At 36.4% G+C, this 19,020-nt stretch overlaps 1 protein-coding gene across 1 annotated transcript in view; it reads right to left on the bottom strand.

Moving 5' to 3' along the window:
* LOC127878394 (uncharacterized) overlaps positions 1–19,020 on the bottom strand; it is a 42,966-nt gene that overhangs the window by 12,100 nt on the left and 11,846 nt on the right. Inside the window, exons 6-9 of the mRNA XM_052424920.1 lie at positions 2,833–3,013; positions 2,185–2,288; positions 1,835–1,960; positions 301–498 (exon numbers count right to left, since the gene is read on the bottom strand). Of these exons, the coding sequence (XP_052280880.1) occupies positions 301–498; positions 1,835–1,960; positions 2,185–2,288; positions 2,833–3,013 (609 nt within the window). The remainder of the gene's footprint in view (positions 1–300; positions 499–1,834; positions 1,961–2,184; positions 2,289–2,832; positions 3,014–19,020) is intronic.

Below are 19,020 nucleotides of genomic sequence, written 5' to 3'. Positions count from 1 at the left end.
GTATTGAAGGGGAAGGCAGTGGATTTTGGGGACCTGTCTTTTTTCATTTCAAATATAAGAAGGCGTTCATTGATTCCTTGATGGGACGTTTTTCGATGTAAAACACGATATGGAAGTATATACATAGGAAGCGAAAATAAGAGCGAGCGATTTGTATATTTGTACATATTTGTATATTTGGAACCTAGTGTTCTTATTATTTTTCATAAGATTTGATATAGAAGTGTTCTTTCAGAAGTTAACATAATTGGACAAGAAATTGCCATTAATTTTAAACAATCACTTTTGATATAACCTTACCGGCTAATTTTAATGACGAGTCACACGCTGAGCTGTACGATACGTTCAGTAACGTCCTGTACGTCGGGTCTGAGCAGACGTCAAAACCGTCACTAGAACAGCTTACGTCACCAACGGCGTTCGTCAGGGTACCATTGGAAAACGTGCGGAGAAAATCCTGGGGACAAGTGGCTTCCGCCAGCCCTTCTTCCGCTGCCCCTGTTGTAAAAGCATCGGTGCGTATTAATTAATGCATTTGCGTTAAAGGTCGTCCAATAATAGCCTGTGCAGTCCACACAGGCTAATAAGGGAAAACACTTTCCGCCTAAAAATGGATTTTCGTTTAAAATGATACTTCCCTGAAACGATAAATACCAAACGAGCGGAAAGTGTTATCCCTGATTAGCCCGTGTGGACTTTACAGGCTAATCTGGGATAACACTTTACGCAAATGCCTTAAACACCATTTTCACAGAACGAGGCTCATCTTAATATGAAAACGTAAGTAAAATACATTCGAGAAAATGAATTAACACTCGTGCGGCATTCACACAATCATCAATATACTGTAGTTCATTTTATAGGTTGGAAAGCATTAGGATACCTTAATAAATAATAACAGGCTGAAATGTGAGGATTTGGGTACTGTCGGATTGCGGAACACTCGTAGAAAGCCTGATAAGGCGTTATCACAGCATATTCAAATCTTTGCCCAAGAGTTGAATTTTGACCATGATTAATACAGAGTGTTGTCGCTTCGTACACCATATTTTTTTTGATCGAGTTTCTGCTCTAGAAAATCAGCGAACGTCGGCTCTAGAAATCAGCAAAACGTGGGTATAACTGATGCATCTAAATACGAGCTCCATCGCACCAAGGCACGCGCTAAAAGGTGATGATAAGTATAGCTAAATAAATCAAACGTTTAATTTATATGCAAATAATGTGGCTGTGTGCCCAGTTAGTATGCTCCATGTATCCAAATAAGTAGGAATAGTTAGGATCGTGTTTCAGGATAATTACGATATCTCCTTAAAACTCCAAGTAAGGTTATCTTGCTCTGGCGTTAACTGATTGTGCATCGAGTTACAACATTTTTGTTTGATAATGTTGGAAACAGAAAATTAAATGAAACACATTTTGGCATTTAGTTTCCTCATGTTTTTTATCGATCTTATCCTAACGTGTAACTTAACTTGGCTAAGCAATTAAATGTAATATATCATATTTGTTAATGCAAAAGATGCATTAGTATTAATGAATTTTATTAACCGACATGTTCACGTTTATTAAGCGTTGTGCCATTGGTAAAATATATTTACACAAGCCAGTTATGTGCTTATGATTTTTATGTCTTGAATCATTGTACATACACGACTTATATCTACAAACAATATATGAACATGCAAGCCTTCTGTGACACGGGCAATTTATTGACAGAACACTAAAGCGATGTGCATACCGGTATAATGCATTTCTAGCCGACCCACAGGCATCCTAAAAGTTAATAATAAATAAATAAAATAATAAATACAATAATTAATTAAGTGCCTGCCTTCCTTGATAAGTGTATAGAACGTTCCAATGCTGTATGGCTCCACCCTGTTGCAAGCATCTTGCAGACCAACCGTTACGCTGGAAGGCTTTGCATACAGTCTATACTCGGGGTTCGTAAGCATGTCTGAAAGAACAAGTCAAGCGCTTTAAGACCGCCAATCTCTTAAAATATTACTTGTGAATTGACGATAAGCGAAGAAACCTTTTAAATATTAACACGATTGAATCTTGTGACTTAAAGGTGGGATCCTCCCGGATCTAGTCTTTCTCACCCTACCAATCACAAGGTGGTTTAACTACATCAATGGTACGCATGCAAGTCCGTACGAGTGTCTGCCAGTGACTTACTTGATCCCAGATGGTACCAGAACTTGTTGCTGGATATCTGATGTAACTCTAGGCACATGTACACGATCAATGTCACGTCGAAAACTTTAAATTCGGTAGTTGACCTGGCATGAAATCACAAATGATTTCAATCGTTTATCATGCACAAATATGAATGTATATTTTTAACTTTATTGTAAAACCTACCGGTATATGTATTGTGTCTTGTGTCAACTCTCCAACATTTTAAAACGTGTATTTAACGAGTAAATAAGACTACTTACATACATTGTAGTAGAAACCGTTTAGTGATTGATAAATCATAGTTTTAAGTGTGTAAATAAAAATATTCTCATGTTCAGTTGAATTTTTATGAAAGCAATCAAAGCACGCAATGTAAGTAACAGGCGGTAATTGAAATTTACAATATAGGAATGACATAGAATGACATAGACGTTAACACGGTTAAACGCTTTATCAGGATTCTCAAACCCTATGGTTTGTACCACATATTCGTTGTATGTATACGTTTCTCATCATATATCACGTTAAAACTTCTGCTCTTTTGTAGAAGAGCTTTTTTCTATATAACTTTTAAATGACATACTTCTAACAAAAACACTAATACTAATGATGTGATAATAGTTCATTTACTACCCAGTAACCTACTTCAGAAAGTACTTGTCAAGAGTTGCGCTGTACGTTTCGCACTGAAAGTCAATCGTCATCAGGATTGGACGCAGATCATGCCCAAGGATGTGACTTTCCGTGAAGTTTACCATACCCGCATGTGACGTCATCCAACTCCCCCTCAGAACTTCCGGGAATCTGCACAAGCCGCTTGTCGATGCTTCACATAATATAATGTGCCATTATACGATCCATTTAAAATGCAATCCATTATGTTTGTAAATTTAATTATAAAACATGTTTCTTATTAGTCTCTTGAGCGAATATAGTGTTTATTATTCTGGTTTGAAAACTGCTTTGAGCTTTACTTGTATTAGATTATCAACCTACCCTGCTTTGCCGAGCCTGGTCGGGCCTAGCCAAGCCCCGCCCCGCCTTGCTCAGTCCTATCCTAACTTTATTTTTTTGGTTTTAAAGGGACCTTTTCACAGATTTTGACATGTATTGAAGTTTTTCGTGAAATGCTTTATATTGATCAATGGAAACATCGGATCTAAAAAGCTCCAGTAAAAAACATTTACATCAAGAAATGTGTTTGTCAGAAACACTGTCCACTTCTGCGCCGCTTTGATTTAGTTTTTTTTACCTTTGACCTTGAACGATGACCTTGACCTTTTACCACTCAAAATGTGCAGCTCCATGAGATACACGAGCATGCCAAATATGAAGTTGCCATCTTCAATATAGCAAAAGTTATTGTAAAATGTTAAAGTTGGCGCAAACCAACAGACAGACCATTAGACAGGCCAAAAACAATATGTTCCCCACTATAGTGATTGGGGACATAAAACACAGAAAAAATTAACCCTCAACTGGGCTCGAACCGCTGCCCCTGAAGTTAAAGTTTAACGCTCAGGCCACTCGGCCATCCGTGCTCAAAGAAATAGTGATGCATGTTATACTTTATAAAAGCAATCCTCGTTGTGCCACAAAATATAACGACTACATCAGAACTCTTTAAATTATTAAATCGTTTCGGGTTGCAACGCTGTATACTTTTTTAATCGTCAAAAGATGCTTTTAATAGATATTTTAGAGCATGATAAATGTTCAGTATTACTGTTTCCTCACAAATATCATAACTACAACGAAAAATTGCGAATCTGATACAATCTTTTTGGTTTGTCAATTTACCAAAACGCGAAAAGGAGGCCCATTTAACGTTTCTATCACAGTACTGCCCCGCTCTACACTGCACTTCCGAGCTGAGCGTTTTTAAAACACTATTGTTTTCTTACTTTGAACGCAGTTGTATTAAATGAAATATAATAAAAGGAATACAATTTCATATTTTATAAAAACATTACGTGCCTGGCATACGATGTAATCTTGATCGATTTTGTCATAGAATCAAACGTTCTTTCAACATGCATTTCAATAAGGGATTATTCAATTAAATGGCATCATGTTTTCTATTGCAATAATTATCAATTGTCAATTTTTATAACGATTGACAAGTGAAATAATGTTCACTCTCTGTGCTTGCTTGCATTTTAAGCAATATAAAGCAATACGTATAAAGGTGCAATTTTCATTTGAATACGTAATTATCGAGTGTGTGCCATATTGATGTAAATTCGTTTAATGTCACTACATGAATTGATGTTCCTTGTTCTTTCGTGATATATTATATATATAATACATGATTCATTTAATATGTTATTTTTTTAAACATCAACGGTAAATAAACAACATTATTATTAAATGCTATCATTTACGCAATTTCGAAGTGGACATTTGTTGCAAGAATAAGATTACTTAATAACGTTTAATGTTCAGGTACATGCTTATTTCTCATGAAGATCATTTGAGCATGGACACATCGATGCCAAAAATGTGTTGTTTTTATTTTTCATGCTTTACCTTATATCGGATTACGTAATTAGTTTTTATTGATGTTATTGTCAGAACAAATCGATCAGATGTTCGTCGGATTAGCCGAGCCTTAAAATCGCCCATCGAATTGACCATTGTTTCTAAAAATTGCCCACATTCATTGTGACTGCTTCATATAGTTAAATAATTATCTATCATGCATAGGTGGCAGTTTAGATTTTTTTCCAACAACCATTTAGAAGACAGAAGCTGCTGCAAACACGAAATATCAAAACGATAGCACACAAAAATACCCATGTAAAATAAATGTATAGTCTCTGGCCATTTGTTAAGCATAAGCAACTTACCAATAAAAGCGGTACAAAAGAATATTATAACGAAAAGCCATGTCTGTAAAGTTATCATTTATGTTGTATGTAGCTAGACTTCAGCGAAGGTTTAAGAGTCAAAGCATGATCTAATAAGTCGCAATACTTTTAAAATCAGATCCATCCATGTTGAATAACATTTTCAAATCTAATTTATTTAAATCTAATATCGCTGTATTTATTCCACTTGATTACACCAATTTAAGTCCAATTCATCGCACGACACACTAGTGTTGTTCATAATTCAATTTACATTCTATTTGCGCATTCACAACTCATATCTATACTAAGTTTCCTCATAGAAACCTAGCCTGAGTCTTTATTTCTATTTCAATGAATAACGTATTAAAACATTTCAGCCAAACAATATTATTGTTAAAACGGTCTTCCCTCTCCTGCAAAAGAGAGCCGTTTGTTTGTAGCAACAATAGGCGGCTAGAGTATCGTGGGTCTAGTCCGCTATGAACTCACATCAGCAGCATTTGAGGTTCGGCGATGCTTTGTTTATAGAATACAGTGAGTGTGCAATTGGAATTAACAGTCACGTTTACGACATTCAATTTGTGTATAAAGTTAATAAGGAATTAAAGTTATTGTAGGATTTTTTCGCTTAATTTTTGAAAACATTTCTCAAAAACATACGTTTATCAAAATATTTTGATAAATCCGAAATTGTGTTTACTGACGTTACACATTTATCATCAAACCCAAACGACGATATTAAATTGGACACTCCAAAAAAATAGAGCCCATGAAAACGTGCATAAATATTACCCTTCAATTAAGCAACTATTTGCATATTGTGAAAAAACGTCTTTTGTTCCGTCTTTTTTACGAAATGATGAATTCATGATAGTATTAGGATGTGTAGAGTGCTATATGTAAGCAATGCACATTTATTGTACAGAATATCTCCTACACAACAGATGTGCATAATAAACTACACGAAAAAAACGTCGCGCATAGACATTAACTATGCAACATTCGCAAGTTTGAAAACGCATGATTATAATTGATTATAGTCGGCCAAGTCGGGCCTCGGTTAATATCTAAATCGCGATTGGTCGTGCGTGGTTGCGAAATGCTCTCCTTTCATTACTTTCACCAGTCGCCATTTTTAGTGAAAAGAATTAAAATCAATTATTGAGCAAGTGTGATAATAGGCCTCTAGGATTGCAATGTTCGTGAGGTTGTTTAATAAATGAAACCTTAAATAAATCGGACGCGGCAATTGTTTAGCTGTTAATCAATAAAATTACAATACAAAACTTGCCAGAATACATGTTTTAAATCATTTTGAAAAAGCCTGCTTGAAGTGAGATAGGTACAATGTCACTCCTATTCTTTATGAAGTCCTTTTGAAAAGCACAATCTACGCGAAATTATTCTGCACCTAACGCATATATTAAAAAAAAAAACGAGACTATTCATGTTTAATTTTTGTTTGAAAATTGATTAGTTTGGATTCGTTGCCTTCATTGCACTTATTTAATAGTTCAAGACACTGTTATTTCGAATCTTTGGTTTATTTTTTGTCATTTTAACTGTTTTGTTGTACATGAATGTAAAATCAAATGTACATAACGGAACAACGGACATTTTACTCGCGTCATTTAAGGACATCCTTATTGGAAGCTTTCAGGATATAACTTTGAAAGATTGAACTAGTCAAGGATTAGAGAAAGCTTCATTACTTTTATATCCTTACCCGTTTGCCAGCAGAGTTGCACTCGGATTAAATTTGTTCCTCACAAAGGATAATGTCTAGTCTATCTTTTCGTTTGCCCGTCTGACCGGAAGAACAGTCGCATAACCAACAAATGGTTATACAGAGAAGAAATACAACCGTCAATAAACATAAAATAAACACACAATTATAGACTGTATTGACAATGAGTCTTAAATATTTGTATCATAGTCTTTCAAACGGAACCCAACATTCTTTAATAAATTAATTTATGAAAACTTATTTTAATTAATAACCCTTCATACAGTTCTAAATTCAAATTCAAATGCATATCTTTATTAGCTTCGCTTTAGGAAAACGGGTCCTAATGCATGTGCGTAAAGTGTGATAAGCCTGTGAACTATATTGTATTACCGTAGCAGAAACTTGATACGGATGGAGTAAAGAATCCCTGGGCGTGAGCATTATGAATGACTTCTTTAAACAATACATGGTGTCCTAAGTGCAGGATCACATACGCACGTGCAATTGTAGATTTACTTACCTGTGCTGTCAATAAGGTGCTGCTGTCAATACGGTTCTGCTGTCAATACGGTACTGCTATCGATAGGGATCTGCTGATTATAGGGTGCTGATATCAAAAGGGTGCTGCGGTCAATATGTTTCTACTGTCAATAGGATGCTGCTGTAAAAAGGTTATTGCTGTCAAAAAGGTACCGCTTTCAAAAGCGTGCTGGGGTTAATAAGGTACTGGTGTCAATAAGATGCTGCTGTCAATAGGGTGCTGCGGTCAATATGGTTGTGGTGTCAATAAAGTGCTGCTGTCAATAAGGATCTGCAGCAAAAAGGGTTTTGCTGTCGAATGGCTACTGCTGTCAATGAGGTGCTGCTGTTAATAGCGTTCTGGTGTCAATAAAGTGCTGCTGTCAATGAGGATCTGCTGTAAATAAGGTTCTGGTGTCAATAGGGTGCTGATGTCAACATGGTGCTGCGGTTCATAGGGTTCTGCTGTCAATAAGGTAAGGTGATGCTGTCAATAGGGTTCTGGTGTCAGAAGGGTGCTGCTGTCAATATGACGCTGATGTCAATAGGGAGCTGCTGTCAATAAGGTGCTGGTGTCAATAAGATGCTGCTGTGAATAGGGTGCTGCTGTCAAAATGTTGCATCTGTCAATTGGGCGCTGCTGTCAATAGGATGCAGCGGTTAATAAGGTGTTGTTGTAAAAAAGGCTGCTGAGGTCAATTAGGTGCTGCTGTCAATAAGATACTGCTGTGAATAAGGTGCTGCTGTCAAAATGTTGCATCTGTCAATTGGGCGCTGATGTCAATAGGATGCTGTGGTTAATACGGTATTGCATTCAATAGGATACAGCTATCAATCGGGCGCTGCTGTCAACTGTCAATAGGTTGCTGCTGTCAAAAGGGTACTGCTGTGACATGAAGCTGCTGTCAATATGTATCTGCTGTCAATAGGGTGCTGCTGTCAATAGGGTACTGCTGTCAATAGGATGCTTCAATTGGGTTCTTATATCTTTAAGGTATTTCTGTAAAAAGGGTGGTGCTATCAAAAGGGTATTGCTGGCAATAGGGTGCTTCTATCAAAACGTTGCTGTTGTCAATAGGATGCTGCTGTCAATAGGGTACTTCTGTCAATAGGGTTCTGCTGTCTATAGAGTGCTTCTTTCAAATCGGTGCTGCTGTCAATAGGGTGTTGATGTCAATAGGGTACTTCTGCCAATAGGGTTCTGCTACCAATAGAGAATTTTGCTGTAAAATTGTTCTGCTGTCAATAGCTTGCTGCTGTCGTTAGATTGGTGCTGTTATTGGGGTATTGCTGTCAAAAGGGTGCTGCTATTAACAGGGTGCTGCTGTCAAAGGGGTGTTGCTGTCATAAGGGTGCTGCTGTCAATATGGTGTTGCTGTCAAAAGGGTGCTGCTGTCAATAGGGTATTGCTGTCAAAAGGGTTATGCTATCATTAGGGTATTGTTGTCAATATATTGCTGCTATCAATAGGGTACTGTTGTCAATAGGGTGCTGCTGTCAATAGGGTTCTGCTATTAATAAGGTATTGATATCAATATGGTTTTGCTGTCAATAGTTTGCTGCTGTCAATATGTTGCTGCTGTCAATAGGGTACTGCTGTCAATAGGGTTATGCTTTCACTAGGGTGCTGCTATCAATAGGGTCCTGCTGTCAATAGATTACTGCTCTCAATAGGGTATTGTTATCAAAAGGTTGTTGCTGTCAATATATTGCTGCTGGCAATAGGGTACTGCGGTCTATAGGGTTCTGCGGTCAATATGGTTCTGCTGTCAAGAACGGCACTGTTATCAATAGGGTGTTGATGTCAATAGGTTGCTGCTGCAAATAGGTTGTTGCTGTCAATAGGGTACTGCTGTCAATAGGGTTCTGCTGTCAGTTGGGTGCTGCTGCCAATAATGTGATGTGGCAATAGGAAGCACACACTTGACATTTAAACGTTAATTGATTTACACACAAGTGCGTAAGTAAGTGGTGCTTTTTCTCCAATAACATTTTACAACAATTTTTCTTAAGAATTTTAACTTGTGCACAAAAGACAAATTTTAACGTTGCTTATGGCAATGTTAAAACATCAGAATTACTTCATTTAATAAGCATGTGTTTCTTGTTCAAAAATTATATTTTTACTGCATTCATGTATACGGTGAATTTTTTTCACCGATTTCAGACGTATTCAAGGATTTATTCTTATACCTCTAGATATCGGCACAAACTGCAAGAAAAATGGTCTATTATACACTGAAGATGTTTGCAAATGTATTTCAATAACTTGAGTAATTGCAAATATAAAGTTCTTAACGGTGTGTTTACATTCTGTCCAGCCCGTGTGTAAGCCCCTGAAAATCCCGTTAGTTCTGAACCTTGTGTATGTCCACGGACGATTGAAATAAATCAGTTTCATCATGTAACAATATGACTGTATCACCACATTCAGTATAAAAACTCATTGATCGCAACCTTTCACTGACTAGTTTAATCAGATAGCACTGTCTTTTGGTTTGTAACCTCATCGAAGGTATGAGTCATCGCTTTCAGCTTGAACTCAATGGTCGCAAGCTGTTGCCGTATTTTACCAACCTGGCCTTCGTTGCAATCGCATGTGTACAGATTTTCCAGCCTCAACAGTTCCCACTTAATATTGGTCAATGCATCCCTGACCTTTGCATTGTCGCCCATGGCTTCATACACCCTTGCGAGGCAATTGTAACACTCAGTCAAAAAAATACTTTTTGGACGCTGCTTTATAACATCATCACCGAAAGAAATCACAGTCTTCCCTATTTTAATGCACTGAGCATTGTCCCCTTTTTGAACGGCCACTTTCATCATATTGACCAAACTTTCCACGTGGGTGGTTTTTCCATACGCCACGTCCCCACGTCCCCTTGCCGCTTTTTCGAACATTTCAGCTGCCTTTTCCATTTTGCCATTTTTGAAATACAGCCTTCCCCTCGTGTTATTCAAATAAGCTATATCCTTTATCTGCGAGAACCGTTGCTTTGATAAAATTTTAATGCTTTATCAAACGTTCCAACGTCAATGTACGTGTTTGCAACATTCGTCAACGAAGCAACACGAGAAAGATCTGGAGCGTTGGATTTTTTCTTTATTTTAAGGCCTTCTTTAAAGTATTTCAAGGCCAACACACTGTTGCCCTTTTGGTCATACATGAGTCCGATATTGTTCAATGTCATGCCAACACCGGGGTGGTTTTCGCCTTGAATTTTCCGTCGACGTTTGAGGGAAACGAAGTGGTATCTTTCGGCCTCTTCGAATCGTCCTGTTTAGGATGAGAAACATTTTTAAATTCCAAGTTTATTTATATATATTAAACATGATGGGAACTTCAAATCGTAAACTATGACTATACTTAAATCAATTGTTCTCTACTTCATGTATTTATTTATCGACAAAATAAGGAAAACAATTAAAATGTAAGGCAGGTGAACTGTCATTACCATCATTTATCAGAATATATCGAGCTTCATGAAAAAATGTATAGTTGACGATTCGATTAAATGAAAAAGTAATAACATTTGAAATAAATTAATATATTAGCATAATATTAAAATATCAAGCCGTCATGGGATTGGAGTGTACGTAACCAATAGATGTATCGAACGTAATCAAAGTATCTCTTACCTAACTTGGTAAGAGTAATTCCCATACTATTTAACGCCTGTAGAGCAATGTGCTCGAATGGCTTCCCGGATACCAGCGAGATGGCCAACGACTTCTTGATGTGCCTGCATAATTGATTGATTAAATACAAATTAATTTTATTATCAGGTGCGTACGGTGTTTTCATAAATTTGAGTAAGTCTATTGACAGAGTATACAATCTTGCCACATGAATTTCGTTTTGTGTTTTTAAACTTATTTGGTAATTTCGATGTACATGGTGTTGCATGAATGTGGTGTGTTGATAAAAGGAAATGAAAGAAACAAGACGGTTACATATAGATATGGAAAAATAATGCGTACGTTATAGCTTCTTCATTTTGATCCTGTAACATCAGGTTGTATCCGATGCGTTGATGCGCAGTTGCCAGCTGTAGCGACTTTCCAGCGACTTTCAATATGCTTAATGCTGCGCTGTATTTTGTGTGACCCACTTTAAGATTAGCCTGAAAATATGTATCCATGTATAATTTAACACACATTTAACAACGGGTCAAAATTATTTAATGCAGCATATATATATATATATATATATATATATATATATATATATATATATATATATATATATATATATATATATATATATATATACAGTACAGCTCACGCAAAACCAACAAAATCCGCGGCTACGTCGCGGACACATTCTTTTGTTTTCGAAATTACTCCGCATCCACAACGAGTATTCCCTCGGCATCATGCCGAGGCACTCCGCGATAATTCGCGGAGTTACGCCGCGTCTGTTCCTGCCTCGGCATCGATCCGCGGCATCACGACGCGTCTTTACACGCGGCGGTTCGCCGATAAAAAAAATACAAACATTGATTTTATACTAAAACAAATGTTAAATATTTTTAAATAATACGTTGATATGTTTTCTTCTGCGTGATTGTGTAAACCTTTGGTCAGCTTCTCTGCATACGGAACTTCATACATAATTATTTTGTAGGTCATTATAACCATATCATATGAACCTTACACAGTTTAATCCCGAACATGATCTCGGAAACGAGACTTGCTTTAAACATCGAAAACAAAACATTGAGTATCATAAGATTTGCGAAAATACATATGAGAACCCAACAACTATACACACAGAAAACAAATATAAATAATGTTGACAGTTTTAATAAAACATGTGTTCGTTTATATTTAAAAATGATTACTTTCACTTCGTCCAGATTTTCAGAAATGGCCATGTACATGTTGCATCTAAAAATTAATTTACACATTGCATCAGGGCGATCAGGTGATAAACGCGTGTTCGCCGAGAATACCGCCGTTTCGATTAGCCTGCCATTAAGGTAGCGCACCCCTAATGATTTCCCTCGATTTATTTTACGATCATTGCCGATCTTCAATGATCGGTTATTTCCGAGTGATGCATTTTATTTTTTTATCAAACTTCGAATTTTGATATATGTTTATGTAATTCCTTTAGAATACATTATTTTCGCAATAGATATTGACTTTGATCAAAATATTTTCTGAAAAATACGATTTCGCGATTTCTTTTAAGATCGACGAGCCGTTTGATCTGTTTACTTATGGATATATAATTTAAACTGTAACTAATGTGAACTTGTAGTGGCAGAGTGGTTAAAGCATAGGAATTGAAATATTTTGGGATCTTCCCGCGCAGGTTCGAATCCTGCCGACATCGCATACTTTTTGCGACGCGTTTCATTTCTTTTCTAACGTAATTTGATTAAATATAGCATATAAGCTATGTTTATTGTTAAATATGTTGAAATTTTTATTCACATCCTTCAATTTTTTAAATTAAAACAACGTTATAGCTAAATTGTGTGATTTACTGCTGAAAATACGAATGATGCATGTTGCATTTTTATTTTTATTTAAAAAAATAAACGGTAAATCTGTCTATTTCTTGGTATTTTTGCTGTATATAGTGTTTCTATAAAAACTAAGTTTAAAATATAACTAAAACGATACTATTTTGAATTTTATTACACTTTGTTTTTAACCGACCCAGTTTTTACTTGGCTGAAATCACTAACATTTCATGGCGCTCTTCCATAGATAAAAATTTGTAAAAAATAAATGTGTGTAAAAGAATACTTATTTCATCATGTTTAAACTTTAAACACCTTTACTGCATCTGTACACATCAACTACAAGCCCATTTTTGGAAATTTGAATGAATTATGGAACTTTTATATACCCCAGGGGTGAAAATAAACTGAACAAAAGCCGAGCGTGGGCTTAGTTTTGAAAAAATCGGTATATTTTTTAAAAAGCATGGAAAGCCTATCTACAAATGTGCATGTAGTTCAGTGAGATGATGCTGATTAAGAAAATAATTAATTAGATTATATTTGGATATGTGCCCATTATGGGTGCGCTACCTTAAATAAAACAGTAGCATGTAGAAATCGTTTGATGGAAAATGGCAAACGTTTGTCTTAACAAACTGTTCAGCAATATTGACAGAATTTGCTTTTAAAATGGCAGTCGTAATAAACGGAATTATCGGGCAATATATAGAAACATTAAACGCGGCATAAATGTGACTACCAAAATAATATTGTGACGCAAAACAGTATCATTATTGTGACAAATAAATACACTTGTAAATCTGCAGTTCTCTTAGAAATTGCGCGAAAATAAAGATGACTTGTGTAATATCACGTTATCCGCCTGGAAAGCGTAATCAACATTATGATGCGAAACTCTGAGTCAGCCTCTATCCGAGGTACATGTACATTGTAAATTATAGTTTAGAAGATTGTCCGCCGAGTGACTCGGCATCATCAACGAATTCCTCGGCCGAGGCGAGATGCGGAGTGCCTCGGCGGACAGACGCGGAAACTCGGCGACCAGATGGTCGATTTCGAGTCGACTCCGCGAACACAAGATGACGTCTGACTCCGCGGATCGCGAAATATGTTTGTTTTGCGTGAGCTGTACAGTATATATATATATATATATATATATATATATATATATATATATATATATATATATATATATATATATCAATATTCACGCTTCCTATGAACCGTGCGAACCGCGTCATGGGAAAATGTTTCTTAAGACATATGCGACCAGCGTAGCTCCAGGCAAGACTGCAAAGCCGCGCAGTTTGGTCAGGTGTAAGCCTGTCCAAAGATCTTCACTTTCCGCATGGGGAATACCGGTAAGACACATTTTCTCACGATAACATGCATATTTAGTCAAGTGTACAGTATATGATGTTGATATAACGGTATACCTTTACATAAGTGTGCAGGCTTCCTACTGCAAGATTTACTACAGCTTTGTCCATTTCGTTGCCGTATCGGTCTGCTGCGCGATGACATTGACTGTAGAAATCCTCCGAGTTACCTAGAATTTATAGGTTTATAGAGAAATATCAGTGAATTTAAACTGATAATCCACTGTTTCAAACAGTCAAAAAATAACAGTGAAAATTATCGATAATTTTCATTGTTTTACCTGTACTTTTTTTTAGATATCTTTGATTTCCCCATTGTGACCCCCAGTTAAAGGCAAATTTTACCAAGGGGGACTACTCTGCATATATGTTTATAAAAAGGAGGCAGTCTACAGTTTTTTAGCCCTATTTGCGCATTGGCCCCGGAGGCAAATTTTAACAAGGGGGACTACTATGCATAGATGTTTATAAAAAGGAGGCAGTCTACAGTTTTTTAGCCATATTTGCGCATTGGCCCCGGTCAATTTCCTGAACTTAAGGTGTATGACCTAAACAAAATTGTTTTTTGAGCTGAAATGTAAGTATAAACACAGGTGGTGGCTATGATATTACAGGGGCCTTTCACGTTTGGGTAAATTGATAAAATTAAAAAAAGTGGATTCAGATTCGCAAATTTTTGTTTTAGTTATGATATTTGCGAGGAAACAGTAATACTGAACATTGTTGTAATTTTAGTATATGATTTCAATTTAGACTGCTCTGTTTGATGCCATGTGGCATGATGGGCATTTGTTACCAGAACAGGATACCAGTTGGTCATCATTTTGTAATAAAGATTAGCAAATCTGGTCTGTTCTGGTGCTCGCAGAGTCTGCTTGTCAAATATGTCAACACTTGCAATAATAAATACCAATTAAATGCTAAGTCCTATCTGTGTCTGTCCACAAATCCAAATATGGGAGGGTGGGCAGAATTGTATGAAAAGCCAGGTTGAGAGAGAGGCTGAGGAGAGTTGAATGGACCGTTGAAATGTAAAGAGAGAAGGAGTATGAGAGACTTATTCATTGTGTGTATATTTATTCTCGTAGTGTGTAAATAAAATGTAGAGTACATATACTGTGTGGTGAACTTATGAACTCCCCCCCTCAAAAATTGTAACACTGGTGGCAGCGTCGGGATAAGGACTTTAACACGCTTGTGAGGAAAGTGCTTATTATATAATTGTGTCAGGATTAAAGTGAGCTGTTGGACTTACGAAATCATCAGGGGACTGTTTCATTGAGGTTGGACATATGGGAATGTTACAATGTCTTATTTTGATTATTGGTGTTGTTTCAATGTTTGGAGTTTCGGTTATTGTTGCCCAAAAAGATTTATTTAGCACATGCTGGTTAGTGGAACCCGTGGAAAAGATTTATTTAGCTGCTAGCTGGTTAGTGGAACCTGTGGACATGTTTGGACTGGATTCTAATCGGAATGATCACAGAAAGTTTAGGGATCGATGGAAATGTCTTCAGTAGTGTGATTGTGACAACAATCCCCTCTGGTTGGAAGTGTTATTGCAGTATGATTTTCGGATACAACACCGAAGTGGCCGAAAACATGTTAATGTGGACAGCCTCAGTCGAATACCAAGTGAACCAGAAGTATGTGAGTGTTATGAAGGACATCTAACGCTAGAGGAGCCATCATGTAAGGGATGTGACACATGTTTGAGGAAACATAAGCACTAGTCAGATTTCTCTCAGTTTGATGACGCGGTACCTTTATTTGCAAAAAGGATTGTGCAAATCTCGGGGTCATCGAAAGCAAGAGTTTCCAGAGTAAAACTTCAGGAATCCGGATTCTGGGGTTGGATTTTCTTGCTGCTACAGCTTCAGGTGGTGAAGTTGTTGAACTGTGTACGTTTCATGTATTTTGGGTTACTCAGAATTAGGAAATATCGTCGCTACCGGATATTCCGACTGCGCTTCCGTGAACATTCTGAAAACTCTGATGCAGATTACAGTTCGAAGGCGGATGACAGAAATTATGAAATGCCGAATAAAGACGGAAAGACTGCATTAGGTGAAATGTCATCTTCTGTAAAAAGTCTTGTCAAATTCAGCAAAGTCTTCTGTTCATCGGAGAGAATGGCCAGACTCCAACAGCAGAATCCAGATATTGGCGTTGTTTTGAAGTGGCTTAAATCTGACAGCCGAAGACCTCCAAGAGATACCGTTTCTGGTTATTCACCTAGTGTTCGAAATTGATGGCTAAATGGGGACTTTAGGTTGTGCATTAATACTGCAAAATGTTAAAGACTATCAAAGAAAACTACACCAAATGTATGGGAAGGACCTTATCAAATATAGTTTAAATCATGTGGACAGTGGTTTGAATATACCGTGTTTGTTGCACCAATTTGTGAAGACGGACTTATTGGTATGGATTTTCTGTATAACTTTGATTATCAATTAAGTGGATTACGTTTGAATGGGAAGAGGTGTGCAACATTTGTTGAGAAAATACCTCTCAGGGCAGTTAGGGTCACATCACGAGCCAAGGTAAAAATTCCAGCCAATTCGGAGTGTATCATACCTGGACAGACAATAAATCTTTGATCAATTAATTCAACTCTTGGGATTCTATGCCCTTCGTCAAATAAACAGCCAACAAATGGGATATCATTAGGGCACACTTTAAGCTCCCCAAGGACAGTTAAAAGCCATCAAATACCAATTAGACGGCTGAATACTTCTTCCAGTAATGTTACACTGGTTAAAGGTGCTACACTGGGATTTTTACAAGAATTTGACCCCAATGAATTGTTGAAAATGTTGACTTAAATTCAGAAATAGAATCTGTCAGCCGACAGGATCATTCTACATGTGTGTGTCTCCACTGTAACAATAGAAAATGTAGTGTCTCTGTGTGCGCTTTTATAGTTTTTAATTTATTGTATATAATTCCAAACCAATGACTCTGGTATATATTTTGTGCTAATTTGTTGGATTAAGTGAGTTTTTACGGAGTGATTAAAAATTTCTCTGGATTTAAAACCGTGTACACTTGGATTTATTCTTTTTCAGAATCAAACATTGCGCCATATTCTTATAGAATTGTTTATAATATAACCATATGTTCATTTAATAAGTAAGGCGCACAGAACAATTAAGCAGGACGACTGCTACTTATAATTGTATGAACTTAACAAAATTGTTGTGCCTAAATTATACATTCGTTAATGTTAATTTAAAGTAATAAGTGTAAGGCACTTAACGCGGATGCATTTTAGGACTTGTGTGATAGTGATATGTGTGATTGTGTGAATATGTGCAACTAAATATTAAGAATTTCAAGTAATAAGTTGGACAATTAAAGAAGATTTTGTAGATGTGCTTATTAAACAGAGTGTTTACTTTGCATATGACTAAGAATGTATATTCTTGCTTTCATATAATCAAACTTTTACGATGTTTTAGATATACTAGTAATGCATGATGTTGGAGATGAAGTTGTTGAAGAATAATATTTCTTTGAATGTGTTTCTTGTTAATTAAAAGGACAATACTTCTAATGATTCATTATATTGATGGATAGATCTGTGTAATTTTTATTGACAAGTTATTTGCAATACAAGTCAATGTATATGGATGTTTAATGCCATGTCATGTAGTAATTTACAAGTAATATTCCTTGTTGTGGAGGTTTCTAATCATGTACAAGTACTTTAAAAGGGATGATTCATATGATGTTATGTAATATCACAATGTATCATCATCTCATAGTAATATTCCTTATTTGTAGAAGGTTTCTAATATAAGTATTACTAATACATATAGTTTATTTGTAACTGCAGATTGTGTAGTAATATAATATTCATGTAAAGTGTTTGGATATAAACGTTTAACATGTTGTGAGTGTGAATCTGGCTATTTAGTCATTTATACAACTATTTGGCTTAATTGAGGACAATTAAGAAGCTAAGGTGAGGGGAGTGTTGTAATTTTAGTATATGATTTCAATTTAGACTGCTCTGTTTGATGCCATTCGGCATGGTGGGCATTTGTTATCAGAACAGGATACCAGTTGGTCATCATTTTGTAATAAAGATTAGCAAATCTGGTCTGTTCTGGTGCTCGCAGAGTCTGCTTGTCAAATATGTCAACACTTGCAATAATAAATACCAATTAAATGCTAAGTCCTATCTGTGTCTGTCCACAAATCCAAATATGGGAGGGTGGGCAGAATTGTATGAAAAGCCAGGTTGAGAGAGAGGCTGAGGCAGAGTGGAATGGACCGTTGAAATGTAAAGAGAGAAGGAGTATGAGAGACTTATTCATTGTGTATATATTTATTCTCGTAGTGTGTAAATAAAATGTAGAGTACATATACTGTGTGGTGAACTTATGAACTCCCCCCTTCAAAAATTGTAACACTGGTGGCAGCGTCGGGATAAGGACTTTAACACGCTTGTGAGGAAAGTGCTTATTATATAATTGTGTCAGTTATTAAGACTTTAACACGTCGCATATTTGTTTTATATGGATTAGTTGATAATATTTTAAGCAGAGACATGGGACCAAAACGCCAAAATGAGAAAGACTCTTGCAATGGTGAAGACAGTGTTGATGTTGATGATGAATTAATACAATTGCGAGAAAAGTTACGTTTAGCGGAGACGGAAAATGCACAATTAGAAAGAAGATTAAGGACTGGTGAAGAAGCAGCCGTGCACCAACGAGATGAACTTGTGAGACAATATCAACAACGTATAAATGACATTAATACAGATAAAGAAAAACAGATCAATGACCTTCAGCAAGAAAATAGTGTGTTGCGTGAACAGTCTCACTATGGTAGTCAGAGGCGCACAAGCAGTGGGGCAGAAC

The sequence above is a fragment of the Dreissena polymorpha genome, chromosome 4 (assembly GCF_020536995.1).
Source record: "Dreissena polymorpha isolate Duluth1 chromosome 4, UMN_Dpol_1.0, whole genome shotgun sequence".
NCBI lineage: Eukaryota > Metazoa > Mollusca > Bivalvia > Myida > Dreissenidae > Dreissena > Dreissena polymorpha.
This window is presented reverse-complemented; position numbering and strand designations above follow the sequence as displayed.